The following is a 16,288-nucleotide window of genomic DNA, read 5'->3' on the forward strand; positions in this document are numbered from 1 at the left end:
ATAAGGTGCAAATAATGACACGGGGTGCCAAGGCATTCTCTTTCACAACTTTTTTTCATTTTAATCATTCGGTGCCCCTGGCCGACTCCCACCGCACCTAGCTACAGCTCTGAACTTGACGAAAACGAGAGAAGCAAGGAAGAAAATTTTACAAAATGTATTTTTATTTGCACAAAATTTGAAATCGAAGGGGTAATTGCTCCTCTGTGCTCCCATGCAGGTGCCCTTAGCTGTCAATGTTTGTCCCCTCTTGTTACCCTGGGATTGACCTCTGTCGAAGGTTGAGGGGCAGCAATGACCCCCTGCCCCCTGTGGGTACATCACTGTATAATACATATATATTTAAGCAATATATGTTTACTTTGATACTTTAGGCTCTCTGCCATTGTTAGTCAACCTTATTCTGCACAGTTTGTCTGCTCGACTAACCTTGTATTGATGCGAATACCATGCCCCCCCCTCCATCCAAACCGATTCTAAAGGCAGAAGAGGTGGTGTTTCATTTCAACCCTATCCCCGTGATCACCCACAGGTAGGTAGAAAAACTATACATAATAACCAAAACTAAAAATCAATAACAAGTCAATGAAACGATACGATCCCTCCCCCCCTTTTTGGGTGAAGATATATAGAATTGATATCAAATTTTGCACACCCCCCCCCCCCCCCAATTCCCATGACGCAGGCACATCATGAAACGCCTCTGTGGGCACTCCTGTCCCACATACATGACGTCCTCAATGTTTCAACAAGCTTCATCCTATCCCAAAGTCTACAGTAATGTAACAGGATGCACTTACAGCTTCTTCAATCAAGTTGATAAGACAAATCAAATTGATCAACTCCCTCTACAAACACATTTGCATGACACTTTTCTCAGAAACTTGAAATATTTGGAGGTTGACAATTTTATGGAAATCGGCTAAAAATGACATTTTAGGCTTGTAGCTCCAGCAACATTTAATGTGTCAGCAAGATTTTAGTTTGTCAAACCAATCAAGGTTCTAGGCAAAGTGCAGGCCATGTGTTATTTGCTGTGGTGTGATGTTAGGCTGATGTGCAGTCCTGTTCTATTGACAATTTTGATGGCAATCAGTGGTCCTAACTGCACTTGTGGGGTATTACTGTAATCAAAAGGATGTTCACTGCGTACAAAATCTAAGATATATTTTGGGGATCGTGACTTACGGCTGACTGAAGCAACTCGTTTGCTTAGCAAGAGGGACACAAAGGAGATGGGGTTGCATTCCAGATAAATGATGGAACACTAACACAAGCAAAGGGGGCTCCCCCCTGAGAAACAAGAACAACATAAACCTTTGATATTAACACTTTGGGGCTGACTGGTCTGGCAGGGTTGTAAGAATAATAGAAAGTGGGATAAATGAACATTCGTTTACCTGTAGATCTAGATGTGACGACACGGTTCCTGAAATGGAACTTCGACAGCGCACCACTCCTGCGGTATCTCATTACGTATCAATCGAATCAGCCCATAACAGGGAGCAAGAACTGTTCACGCGATAAATCTCAGAGTACAACTGGGGCCGAGAAATGGTTTCTCAAACTCTTTATGGAGGATTCAAATTTCCGATCGTTAAAACCGTTGGCGAGTTCAGTTTTGTCGTTAACCGTCTTTTCTTGCCTAAAACTGATGTTGCATTATTTCAATGCTTCCTGTGGATTTCTGTTAGAATCCAGTGTCAGCGGAGATATCAGATCCACCGAGGGTCGCTGATGTAATTTGCTTTTAAGAAGTTACTTCCAGCTTCTTCAACCTGGACCCTTTATGAAGTGATTAGACTATAGTTATATGATGCCAGGGGTCCTGTTACGTACCCAATGGGACCAACTCAAATGGTTTGCCGAGGTGGAATAGAGATGGCAGCACAAGGTGTGCAAGATTGAAGATTAAGACGAGATACGCGAATGGCAGTGTAAATAAGCACAAAGTAATTTGGAAAGATGAACAACAATAGAATCCATTATAAAAGGATGAGGACAAGATATAAAAACAATAAATTAATGTAAATACTTAATAAATTAAATTGGTGCTCATATGTAAATATACCGGAAAACTAAAGAAGTGAAAACACTGATACAAATTTGTGTCTTTTAACAGATCTCAAATCTGTTAGTTTGATTTTCCATTTTCTTAGTGGAAATTTTGATTTATACCAGTGGCGGCGCGTTCCAGTCTTGAACCACATTACCTTTGGTTATGCGTCCCTGCCGTTGCACCTACTTGGAAGCGGGTTTCAATGGTCTTGCACCAAGTATACACTTTGTTGGACTTATTTAGTGTTGGCACGTTCCAGTTGTTGCCTCAAGGGAGAAGAGTAGAAATGGGCGGCATAGATATCAACCCTCACCCTCGAACTCGTAACCCTCTAGGACTTGGTGTGAATGAAGAAAAAGTGAGGTGTTACCAGCTTGTGAAAAAAGGACTTAGTGAAGAGGGAAAACCTACATGTCAAAATACCAGAGGAATTGGCATAAAGGATACATGTTCCAGGGATTACATAAGAGTCCAGATACAAATCCCCACAAAGAACGAAGTCCAGATCCAAATTCCCACAAAGAAGGAAGTCCAGAAAGAAGTACAGAAGGAAGCATATACTAAAGAAGATTATACAAATTAGAAAGAAGAAATAAATTCGTAAAAGCATACAAATTGAATCAGAATCTGAGCAATACGTATCTAGAAATATGTTTCGGGGGGTCTGAACCAAGTGTCTCAGGATTAATAATAAAATAATAATAATAATGTTTAAATTAAAATAATTATATTAAATCAAGTTAATACTAATTACAATACATAAATTAAAATTATATCATCATCATACGATTAGGTAAAAAGACTGTATAAGAATAGAGATATAACGGCACATATTCATTACGTAGCTTACCTGTAATTAAGATCGGTAATTTACATAAAAACAAGTGCCCTGGCAATGAAATTAATGTCAAATAGATGAATAATTGAATATTTATCAAATAATAAAAATGATGTTACATGTAGTTGGACAAAAGTAAGTTTCATTAAAATTTTATGCATATTATTTTGATTAGTAGTGTACATAAATCTTCTTTGTAATGTGATTCAAAGCTATATAATCCCAATATAATCCTTGTCTTCCAATAAGTTCAGAGGAAATTATACAACAAATGCTAAACTAGTATATTTTCATTATTTAATTTTCGTACTTAATAAGTCTATCAGGTGGGGGTGGGGGTGGGTTCAGACCCACGAAATACATCCTTTGTGTCCTTCAAAGCCGTATGATCCCAATATAATTCTTGTCTTACAATAAGTTCAGAGGAATTTATATAACAACGGCTAAACTAATAACTTTTTCATTATTTTAGTACTTGATAAATCTTTCGGAGAGGGTCCGGACTGCCTGGACCCCCCTAAATACGTCCTTGGTATCTCATTATGTAAATATATAAATCCATGTATCCTTGTTGAGATAATATAATTGTTTAAACGTCTACATTGGAAGACATCCTGTCTGGTTTCGTTTTCAAAAAAGAACCCTACCCTGAAGAAACATTAGCCGTGGTTTAATATTAAGATTTATGTACCTTGCACAAATAGAGGTGGCAGTCCTGGGTTTGAGTCACACCTTTGGCACGACAAGACTGTTAAAATAATAATCATTTATGAAGAACTTATACGTTTCTGCAGGCAGTTGTTATATTAGGCTGATGTGTGTGCTTTGGTGTTGCAGCTCTAGTTTTTTGAAAATTTTAACATCTTTAAATTGGAGTTTAAGTCCTCTTCGTACACAAATAGGTTAATCGGGATTGGACCTAAAGTTTAAAGTGGGTTCCAAACTACTGAGGGCTTCCACCAGGTATCGAACACAGGACCCCTCAGTTACAAGGGCACGGCGTTACCAATCAACCACTGGAAAGGTTCGATGTCATTTTTAGGTGTATCCACTGGGATAATGCATAGCATTCCAGCCCATGAACCCAGAACGCTCTGATTGCAGGAAACGACATTAAAACTATGCCGTCAGGGAAGCGAGAACCAACCAAGAAATTGCATTTCACATATTTTAGTAGCCTGAGACACTGCATCAGACTGGTTTGACTTCAATCAACCTGTTAGCTCTTGGATGCCTGATGCGTAGGGGCATGCATATTTCGTTTTTAACGAAAAAACGAAATTTGAATAAAACACATTGTAGTGTTAATTTTTCATGTTTTTGAAAGGTGAGAAATGCATTTTGTGACCATATTTTATCACGAAATAATGCAAAATGAACTGCAAAAAGCAAAATTAACTCTTAAACACGAAATTTAGGGTTTATTCACAGACGCGACACCTTCCGAGGTCTGAATTATCCTGAGAGTTATGCAATTCCCGGAAAATTAATTAATTCTGCTGTTAATATTGGAGAAGCAAAAATGGTCTCCTTTACACAGAAATAAACTTAAAACTCTGATAACTACATAAATGTGCTTTTAGAAGTGAAATGTTAATTCTGTGGAATAAGTGTAGTTTTTAAATCAAATTTAGGATTATATTCACAATTTTAAAACCAATACGTCTTTTTATATACCACTTTTCATCCATTTTTTCACCGCTATAACACCGATATTTTATTTTATTTACCGCTTTTGAACCCGAAATTGGCTCCGTTTTTGTACCGAAATTTTGCTTTTTTATTTACCAAAAATATTTGCCTCTACTGATGCGACATGTGTGTCGTATTTAGCATTTTTACCTTTTGGAGCATATTGTGACTCTAGTCAAGTCCAGAGATACATGATTTGAGTGCCACATGAGCCTTGAAGTATCTAAGCTGAATTTGATTCTGGGGATATTTGGGTGGGTAGGATTTTAAAATTTCTTCCTTGAAAACAAGCATGGCTTTTTTTGCATGAGAAAATATTAATTTAGCCGAAAGTATAAACAGCAAGTGTGAAATTCTAGCCAGGAAATGGAACATGTATCAGGCAATATGTAGGAACAATTTTGAACCCTCGCATTCCAGTGCTGCCTATGTTGGGACCTGATGAATTTAAAATTTTTGTAAAACAAAATTAACTTTATTTTTTACTTTAGTCTTCTTGTACTTGATAAATTAAAATTAGATATTTTCGACCATAGACTTATATCCTAGTCTGTACTGAAGAAAACAGGGTATGATTTGTAACTAGCATTCAGTTTCTGAAATACAAAAATTTTATTGAAAACATTGCAGAATTTTAAATTTCCTACCACAAACCTGCACGGCATTATATTAGAATACATTTTTTTCTCTGAAAGTATCAGCATTGCATAATCCTTGACACGAGACTGGAACACGCAGAAGGCAATGTGCAAGTAGCATTTTGAACCCTTATGTCTTGATATTGCCTACATGGTAGCCAGACATTTAAATTTCATTTAAAAACATAAGTTTTTTAAACTACCTTCTTCTACCTGATAAAAGAAAATTTAGGGTTTTTTGACTATAGGCTAATAGCCTAATCTATACTAAAGAAAATGAGCCAAAATTTGAAACTAGCATTCGTAGTTTCAGAGATACTAATTTTTATTTAAAACCTTGCAAAACTGGCCGCGGTGGCTCAGTCGGTAACACGTCTGACTACCATGCTAAAGGTCCCGGGTTCGATCCCCGGCCGGTTCAAATCCGGGAACTTTTCTAACGATGGAAGCGGCCCCGGCGCCCTAGCGTCGAATAACATGGGTACCTGGGGAAAACCCTGGGGGGTAAAGGCAGTCAGGGGCGTGATACTGATCACATCACCCCCACTCACGACCGGATCAATAAAGTGTGGGGCGTTACCCCCACACCCCCTATACGCCTTCATGGCGTGGTGCTAAGCACAGGGGAACACTTTACCTTTTTTGCAAAACTTTAAATGTCCCACGCTTTGCTTTGGTGTCTACAGGAAAATCAGCCTTGGCCTTGAAGGGATAAATTATACTGGAAAAATTAAACAAGGAAATACAGGGGAACCTCTAATTTAAATTTCTCAGGGTACCAAGCTGTAAAAAAAAAACTTGTAAAATGTGGGAAAATGTTAAATCAGGGTTCCGTTGTATTTTTAAAATCCTGCATATGCCTCATGGAGGAAAAACTACTTACTTACACTTTACCATTCATTTTTCAGTGTTCAAAATAGAGATTTGGAATTTTTTTCAGGGCAAAGTTTACTTCTTGAATTTTACCATTAATGAGTTTTGCACAATTACATAACCTCTTCATTTAAGCAATACAATGGGGTTTGGAAATAAGGAGGGAAAGTGCAACACCCCCCTCCACACACACACACAGAGAGCAAGCGAGAGAGGGGAGGACTGATTAAAAACAGTAAACACTACAAGCAACACAAATCAAATTTAACAGGAAAACACTTAACTAATGTTAACCAATAACTGACAAAAAGACAAATTTCGATAATATTTATTTTTAAAAATAAATGTAAGATTATGCTTGTCACACCAATGTTAGCTGTTGGGGGAATGTACCATCGACCATATACTGTATATAATAATCGAACTCAACATCCTGGATAGCAATCAAAAAACATCAATGTAAGTGCTTGTCTGATATAATTCATAATATTTTACATTAAAAGATAACATATATTTACAATAAAATCTAATTTATAATTTTCATGAAAATTAGGACTTGAAACTTAATTCACTATACTTTAATCAAAATAATAGCCTCTTCGATCTAATCAACTGCAATCCTAAAAACAAAGCAGCTCTCTACATGGAGCACAGCTTAGCACCATGCATACTGAAGCACTTATTCCTTTCCAACAGACTACACATTTTTTTTATTTACCTCCGCGGGTATTTTCGTATTAATCTTATTCCAGCTATGACTGAGGGTGATGACTACAGGATAATAGTGTGCAAGGCTAATCTGTACAATATTGATTCTTGGTTCTCAGACATACAAACATTCAAGTTACAAGCTCTTTTATTATACCCCGTCAACCCTCAATGCTAATGGGAAATCAAGAAAAAAATAATAACACCAGGTGTTGATACATCAGACTACTTCTGCATATTAAAAGATTGAATTCATTTACTTTCAGCATCGAAATTGACCTAGTTATCACACAGTAAGCCAGAAGGCAGCTCATACATAAAAACCAATCATTATTTACTCTCTGACACACGAGAGGAGAATCATGTCATTCTACTTGAAAAGCTGGAGTTCAAAATAAAAAGACTAGTAACTTCAATTATGCGTAACCACACATTTTTTTTTGGAATTCACATGAGTTTCTTTTCCGGTATCTCACAAATTTCAAAAATACTTCTATTCTTGACAAATCTTTTTTGTTTTACTGTTTTTTTTTTAAAAACCAACTTTATTTTATTTTTTACTCTAAACAAACCTGATGCTAAACACATGTCTCTAAACATTTCTCTTTTTTCTTTTTTCAAGTTTTAGAAAATAATGGAAGCAACTCTTGCAGTAATATGCACTTGTTTCACTATAATGTCTCAAACCGGTGCTAATGTTCAGGTAGTGGCTTCAGTTCTTTGATTTGCTTGATGAGGTAGGCTTTCTCATCATTGAACTGTTCATCTTCTGATCGATCGGTGTGAAATCTAGTGAGAAATTCAACCAATTTCTCTTGATTTCGCAACAATATGTCCAATATGGGCTTTGGCTTGTTTGGATTTGCTACAAATACCTGAAATATAAACATAAAAACATTCAACAATAAATATTAAATTACCTACATGTGTGTACTTAAAATAATAGTATTTATTAGGGATGGGACCGATTAATCAGTACTCTATTGGTATCTGCCAGTATAGGGATATCGGTGTATCGGTAAAATTACCGATTATTTTACCGATCTGATATATCAATAATATCTGATAATTTACTGCAAAATTCTGCCATTTTGTTGTAATTTTTATGGATAATCTCCATGCCCTACTTTCTAAAAAAGTAAATGTCTAAATATGCAATTTCTTTTTCACAGCAGTCACCTCGAAACACACATTTATTAAGGAGATCAATGAACCTTTCAGGTTCTTCAAGGACCATTTCTAATTTTATATCGGATTGGTAGAATATCGGTTATCAGTATCGGTAAATTTTATATCGGTATCGGCCAAAATTTCATATCAGCCCATCCCTAATATTTACTATTATATAACAACATTTCTAACCTTGTTTATAATTTTTATTATTTCTACTATTCAACTTTTATCATTGGCCTGACCCTTCTGCAAAAATTTCACGACAATATCAGCATGTAAGTCACCAAAATATTGGCACATATTTTTACCAATGCAAGAGACATGGGCAAGAAAAGCGACTGATTGATTAGGTTTATTCTACTTTGCTTTTCTGCCACTTTTTAGTGGCCAAGGTGGCTCAGTCGGTAACGCGTCTGACTACTATGCTAAAGATCCCAGGTTTGATCCCGGCCACAAATCCGGGAACTTTTCTAAGTGGCCCCGGCACCCACCCAGCGTCAAATGACATGGGTACCTGGGGGGTAAAGGCAGTCAGGGGCATGATGCTGATCACATCACCCCCACTCATGACCGGATCAAGGAAGTGTGGGGAGTTACCCCCACACCCCCTATACACCTTCATGGCGAGGTGCTAAGCACAGGGGAGCACTTTACCTTTTTCTGCTACTTTTGGCTAATCGCGAGGACGAGTGATGATGACATTTATGAGTGGCCCTTCAAGAACATCCAGGTCAGGAATCAAACCCAGGACCCCTGTGCTAACCACTACATCACGGAGGTGGTGGACAATAAAAGGGAGAATCTAGAAGTAGCATCCATAAGAAGGATACAATGCAATGGATGTAAAAACATATAGGTGAAGCAAAAAAACTATAAAACAGATATGGAAGAGCATGTGAAAAACAACAAGGAAAGACAGAATGACTACAGGAATCAGTGAACACGTCCTTTGAAGTGGACATCAGTTGAAGGACATACAAAATATGAAAAAAGAGGATGACACAAAAAGCAAAATATGTACACACATTAAATCAATACATAAGAGTAGGATTAATAAAAGAGGGAAATTAGACAATGGAGAAAAAGAAATTGAAATTAAATGCTATGATTTAACTTTTAACAAGTTCATTATTATCTCTATGACAATTCTTTAAGCCTGTATATATTGTGTGACAAGTGGATCTCCTGAAAAAAGGATACACATTTGTAATATCAAAATGGAATGATAGGCTAATCGGGATTGGACCTACAGTTTAAAATGGGATCTGAAGCATTGTGCAATGTGCCTCCACCGGGTATCCGAACCTGGAATCCCTTGACTACAAGGTGACTATGTTACCACTACGCCACCAGGGAGGCAAATGTTATCAATTGGAAAAATAGCAACCCCACCTCCTCTCTCACACATTCATTAATATACCATGTAGGTCAACAATTGTCCTCATGATGATTGATAAACAGTAAAATTTTGGAGCTCTCAAAAGAATCATGGCACAGATCCCTTTCTTGTGTACAACACAAAAAGGTAGCACACACATTTCAGTAAAGGGTATAAACTACTAATTTGAGCATTCCATTCCTAGTTCCTTAACAGTGCTAAATTTCCCCTGACCATACTTACATATTTTTATAGCTGTTTAATAAGGCGAGAGTGATATTGCAAACTATTCCAAAGAGCTACAAAGAATATTTACATTTACAGCACAAATATAGTTAAATTCTCCTCTAAAATAACTGTATAAAAATTTGATGTGACTTTTTGTGATAATTACTTTATTCCTCACACAGAATTATTATGAAGTTGAAGAATAAAGGTATACAACAACTCCCAAGTTTTTAATATCTTACGTTCACTGTAAAATTGCATTAATAAACCTTACAGCAATTCAATTAACCTTAGGAATGTAGTTAGCATACCTTAAAGACATGAAAGGCTTCAAATTGTATGTTTCTAGATTTCTCCTTCAACATGTTCATCATTAGCTTAAGATTGTCTGGGTTAGATATATACCTAGTCATTACCTGCAAACAGAAAATTCAAGTTGCAATATACATATGTACGTAACACAATAACATACATAATGGAATCGTGAAAAAGTAGATCCTTCAAGTAGGTTGGAAATTGGATCAGAATTTGAAAAAACTGATATTCAACTGGCTCCTACACTCAATTTCTTACCTTCACAAGAGGACATAGCATTCTACTTTAATAAAGTACACTGTTCTAATGGCCATATCAAACTGGTACAACAGTTCCGCAACATTACCACTTTGGAAGCACGTGAGACTCAACTCCTGCAGCCTGACTCACATAACTCATTTTCCCTATGCTACTTTGTCACAACATGGCGGCAAGCAAGAAAGTACAATAAGTCTTCAACAGTTGAACTGGATTAACATATAAACTTCACACTGAAGAAGAAATTCATTAAAAAACATCTTATGTAACATGCTGGCAACATTCTTGTTAAAAACCACACAAAAAACATAAACAGCACGTTTGTCTAAGCTTTTAACTCCATCTCGAAGTCATCATCAGGGCTGGTCAAGAGATTGTGAAGAAGACACCGTCAAGGTTCCGATGATGCTACTTGCTGTGTCTTCCGGAAGATGTTGTTGAGTTTTCACAGTTTTGGCAAGTTCCTGGTTTTTACAACTGATGGCTGAGGAGGATTGATTTTTAAGTTTGACTGTGTTCCACCATGATATATAAAGATTTTCACATAAATTGTTGTTGATATTATTTGTACTTTTAATCATGTATACCCCTTCCGTAACGTCACATTCTATTTTTCCTTTAGTGTGTGCCACGAAAAAAATGCAATCCTGTAGTTGGTTTTTATGACATGTTTGGCCAACCAGAAAGAACTTTCTTTCCTGCGTATCTATCCTGTGTGTCCTTGATAGGTCTCTTGCATTGGCCTATACATTTCCTCGTGCATTAGCATTTAATACTATAGATGCTGGAGTTCATTAGAGGTTCCTTGTCATAAGTTTAGAAGCCTGCTAAGCTTTGTTCTATGGACTTTCATATCATGTTGTTTAATATTGTGTGTGGTTCTTAACAAAAAAAAATCTATTGTCATATGCGAGAAAGTATGTGTAATATATGTTATTCATTCCATGATCTACACTTTGAGACCCTCCACTTGGCTTACACATGCTTTCTGCACGATGCGATGTTTACTTGTCTAGTCCTTACAGCAGACAAATATGCTATTTATCAACTCTTCATCCAGCAAACAGTAATTTTTTGCTTGCTTGCTTCTGGAAATAAATAACAGGCTTCAACTCATGCCTATATTTCAACCTCCAAATTTCTGCACTGAGAAACTGAGACTTATAGCCACACTGAATATCGCAAAAGTGCAATGTAACATTCATGAGGTTTATTTTTATCTATGCACACACCTTTCATAACATATAAAGTATGACAGTGTTACTTACTGTAAAATTGTGCCTATCCAAGAGTAGTTCACCCAGCAACTTCAAACTCTGTCGACGAGTGACATAATTCTCAGAGTTTAGTAGTCTCTGGTAATGTGAAAATACTCTATCGTAATTGACTTCCAAGAATTCTGCACATAGTATTTTATGACGTGTTAGTAATTCCTGAAGGAAAAAAAAAATATTTGTTAGACCATTGACATAAGCAACACAACATTTTTCTACACTATCATTTGGTGAAAAAAGAACCAAAACACAGGCAATCTAGGCATCATTATGTTCCATCATTCACAATTTCAATACACATAGGACTTGAACAGAATTAATGTTTGGAACAATGTACTCGGTTGTGAATTCGGAAATAATGGAAGTTGCAATATACCTCTCAGATTTGGAATGGGAATTGTGTGTTTCATCTAATTCTGAAGACTAATAGCAATTACTAGAGGCATGCATATTTCGTTTTTGTCGAAAACACGAAATGTGAAGTAACACATTGTAATGTTAATTTCTCATGTTTCTGAAAGGTGTGAGGTGCATTTTCCTACCCTGTTTTGTCACGATATGATGCAAAATGAACAGCAAAATGCGAAATAGACTGTTAAACACGAAATTTACTGTTTATATACCGACGTGGCACTTTCTGAAGTCCGAAGTATCCTGTGAGTTATGCACTTCGCAGAAATTGATTAAGTCTGCTGTAAATATTTGAGAAGCAAATATGGACCCCTTTATACAAGAATAAACTTAATATTCTGGTAATGCTTTAATGTACTATTAGAAGGGATATGTTCATTTTGTGTAATTGTGCAGTTTCTAAATCAAGTTTTGGATTATATTCACATTTTTAAAACCAAAATTTCATTTTATTTACTGCTTTTGAACTCAAAATTGACTGCTTTTATACCGAAATTTTGCTTTTTTTATTTACCAAAAATATGTGCCTCTAGCAATTACTGATAAAATGATGGTGCTTTTATTCCCATTTCTAAACAATGAATCCTAATGGAAGGAAAAATCTGATACAGTTAAGTCTAGTATACAAGCAGATTGGAGTAGGTTATTTATGTTGCATTTGCCATTTTTGGCTAATCCAGACTAGACTAACAATAGAGGGAGTAAGACTTCATTCCTTGCTTACCGCATGTGTCCAAGTGTGCCATATTTGCAATCATGCCAATTGTGTCAAGGTATGAAAGTATTTCAAACTACAGGGTGGCCACTCTAGAACCATGATAAAATTCAAGTAGGGGAGACTGGGGTGAGTTGAGCATGTTTTTGTTTAAATTTCTGCAGCTCCTTAAAAAGTACTATCTACTATTGATGAAATGCTACGAGCAATACCTGTAGTTTCCTTGACCACTGTGAATTTTTATTACACCTTCATGCAAAAACTTGAAAAGTTATTGCTTGTTTTTTCGAAGCGTGTCACTATTGTCAATTAACCACGTATATGGGGCGAGTTGACTATATGTGCGGGGTCAGTTGACAATATGTGTAATCAGGGTGGCTATTCTAGGACCATGATAAAATACAAGTATAATTCCTGGGTTTCAAGGCGAACTTTCCAAAAATTCAAGCACATGTTTTCTCTATTTCAACCTTACGTGTTACCGCCTCTCAACATCCACACACAAATATCTTTATAATATAAAGGGTCTATGTGATTCCAACATCCAAAAATTATAATTCAATTAAAATATTTAATTTAAGGTGTTGTTTCTATTTACAATCAGAGGTGCAACCACAAATATTTGTCTGAGCGGGCAGGGAGAAAATGCCAGGATAACCGTACTAATAATAATAATAGTGTTAATAATAATATTATTATAACATTATTATTATTATTGATTTGTTTTATTTTACTTACCTTCTTGTGCCACGTTTGGCTAATTTGCGAAGATGGGGATGAGTGATATGATGAAATTGTGAATGGACAATCACAAACATCCATGCCCAAGCTGGGATTCGAACCCACCGGGACCAACATTGTTGTTGTTATTAGTAGTAGTAGTAGTAGTAGTAGTAGTAGTATCAAAGACGTTAATATCCTCGTAAATTATGCAAAAAGGGGGTAGACGTTGGTGCTAAAGCATTTGTGTTTGAACAAACGATTTCAATTATTTTTTCAACACATGGCACAGTGGTTTGGATCCCACTTTAAACTGTAGGTCCAGTCCCAATTATCCTTTCTGTGCATAAAGTGGACTTAAAACCACAAATCAATCAATCAATTTTACATTTTTTCATTTAGATAGTTCGGCACCCACGGCCGACTTCTGCCGCCCCCTAGCTATAGTTATAAACTTGATACGACTAAGAAAAGAAGGAACTGCGAGCGAAACTAGCAAGAACATTTTACGAAAATAATTTTTATTTGCATAAAATGTGAATATTTTTTGTATTTAAAAAGTTGTAATTTTTCACGTCTACAGAGAAAAATTAAAGTAGAATTCACGCATAATTCCCAGAATTCAAAGAATTCCCGGTGAGTAGCCACCCTGGTAATTCTACCCCATACACGGTTTGGAATATTTTATTTCAAACAATATACTGCCTTAAAAATTACGGATTACAAAAATATTTTCCGGCCACTGCTAGGTGTGCTGTTGTTAACTGTACGTCTGCGCCCGTGCCGTCTGCTGCTATTTCCCGGTGTTAACTGTTGCAGTAGGGGAATCCAGGTGTGGTGTGCCTGTCCGCTATCAATGTTCAGCTCCTGCGGTTAACACAGTTAACACCGGGAAATAGCAGCAGACGTCACGGGCGCAGACATACAGTTAACAACAGCGCACCTAGCGGCGGCCGGAGAACTACAAACAAAAGATGCATGCCAAGCAACAGTACAGCGAGTTCCAAGGAGGATGGTGGCAGTGGTCACTGAAATTAATAGAACAAGGAAGAAAAAACAATTTCGCGGGTGTGTATATGCTAAGCTGTTTCTGATGGAACAATTAATTGAAAAATAATTTTCTCAATAGGAATACAATATTGTCAACTAGCCTCTTCCTTCCTATTGTCAACTCACCCCGATCGCCATATTGGACTTTCTGGTCACGCCTCTGCTAAACATTGCAGTTTAACAAAGTATCCGAATGTAGTAACGGTACAATTTACCATAGTCTTCTGATTAGCCTTAGCATAAAATATGTGCTCACTTACTTTTTCATAAATAATAGAATTATCTCGGCTCTTAAAACGGTAGAATTTATTAATGATAGGATATCATATGCAGTTTTACAGGGTAGGTGGTGTAAAATTATTTTAAGAAACATACATGCACCAACGGAAGATAAAGATGATAATACTAAAGATGATTTTTATACAGAGTTAGAACAGGTCTTTGATAAATTTTCTCAGTATGATATGAAAATTCTGTTAGGTGACTGTAATGCACAGATTGGCAAAGAAGAGACATTTAAACCCACGATTGGTAAAGAAAGTCTTCATGAATTAAGTAATGATAAGTATAAGATTGATTACTTTTGCAACCTCAAAGAATTTAATTGTGAAAAGTACCACTTTTAAACATAAAGATATCCATAAATATACCTGGTCTTCTCCAGATGGTAAAACTCATAATCAGATAGATCATATTCTCATTGACAAGAGAAGGCATACTAGTATAATTGACGTTCGTACACATAGAGGTGCTGACTGTGCCAGTGACCATTATTTAGTAATTGCTAAATTAAGAGAAAGACTCTCAGTGATAAATCATAAGCAACAAAATCTAAAAGTTCTAAAATTTGATACAGGAAAGTTTACTGATGAAAGAATTAAGAAAGATTACCAAATTAAACTGTCAAATAGATTTGATGTTTTGCAGGATTTAAATGATGATGAAAATATAAATGAAACAGACATAAATAAAAATTGGGAGCACATACGTAATGCAATAGAATCAGCAGCTAAAGAAAGTATAGGATACCATAAACCGAGAAAAAGTAAGCCATGGTTTGATAATGAATGTCATAATCTAATAGAAATAAGAAATCAGGCTAGACTTAGGTTTTTAAATAACTCTGATGATACAAATCTAAATAATTATAATAGAATAAAGCGAGAAGTTAACCGCACGTTTAGAAGTAAAAAAAGAGATTACTTGAAAAGCAAAATTAACGAAATTGAAACAAACAGCAAAAATAAAAATATCAGAGATTTATATAAAGGTGTAAATGAGTTTAGAAAGGGGTGGCAACCTAAAGTAAACTTGATAAAAGATAAAGACGGTGATTTTCTAGCTGACCCAAGCGATATTCTAAATAGATGGAAGAACTACTTTAATGACCTTTTAAATGTTCATGTAGGAGATAAATCAGAAGTAAATGAAGTCCACACAGCAGAACCTTTAGTTCCAGAACCTAACTTGACTGAAGTTAAAGATGCTATTAAAAGGCTAAAGAATAACAAAGCACCTGGCATTGATTTAATACCAGCTGAGTTAATTAAATATGGTGGAAATTCATTAATATGTCAAATTCATAAATTAATTTGTTTAATATGGAATAAAGAAGAAATCCCTCAACAGTGGAAAGAATCCATAATTGTTCCTGTGTTTAAGAAAGGTGATAAAATGAACTGCAATAATTATCGTGGAATTTCTCTACTCTCGACAACATATAAAATATTATCTAACATTCTTTTAACAAGACTAACCCCATATGCTAATGAAATTATAGGTGATTATCAATGTGGATTTAAACGTAACAGATCAACTACAGATCAAATTTTTCAGATCAGACAGACACTTGAAAAATAGTGGGAATATAATCAAAATGTCCATCAGCTATTCATTGATTTCAAAAAAGCATATGATTCTGTCAAAAGAGATCAATTATATAATATATTAGTAGAGTT

General features: G+C 35.8%; 2 protein-coding genes across 3 annotated transcripts in view; one reads left to right on the forward strand and one right to left on the reverse strand.

Moving 5' to 3' along the window:
• Positions 1–16,288, forward strand: part of LOC145979564 (uncharacterized) — a 420,647-nt gene that overhangs the window by 317,295 nt on the left and 87,064 nt on the right. The window lies entirely within an intron of this gene.
• Mo25 (calcium binding protein Mo25) overlaps positions 6,413–16,288 on the reverse strand; it is a 43,365-nt gene continuing 33,489 nt past the window's right edge. For both annotated transcript variants that reach the window (XM_083112354.1, XM_083112356.1), the window contains exons 7-9: positions 11,429–11,593; positions 9,899–10,003; positions 6,413–7,683 (exon numbers count right to left, since the gene is read on the reverse strand). In XM_083112354.1, coding sequence (XP_082968480.1) covers positions 7,501–7,683; positions 9,899–10,003; positions 11,429–11,593 — 453 coding nt within the window. In that variant the 3' untranslated portion in view covers positions 6,413–7,500. The remainder of the gene's footprint in view (positions 7,684–9,898; positions 10,004–11,428; positions 11,594–16,288) is intronic.

The sequence above is a fragment of the Lepisma saccharinum genome, chromosome 26 (genome assembly GCF_977018435.1).
Source record: "Lepisma saccharinum chromosome 26, izLepSacc3.1, whole genome shotgun sequence".
In the NCBI taxonomy this organism is placed as follows: domain Eukaryota; kingdom Metazoa; phylum Arthropoda; class Insecta; order Zygentoma; family Lepismatidae; genus Lepisma; species Lepisma saccharinum.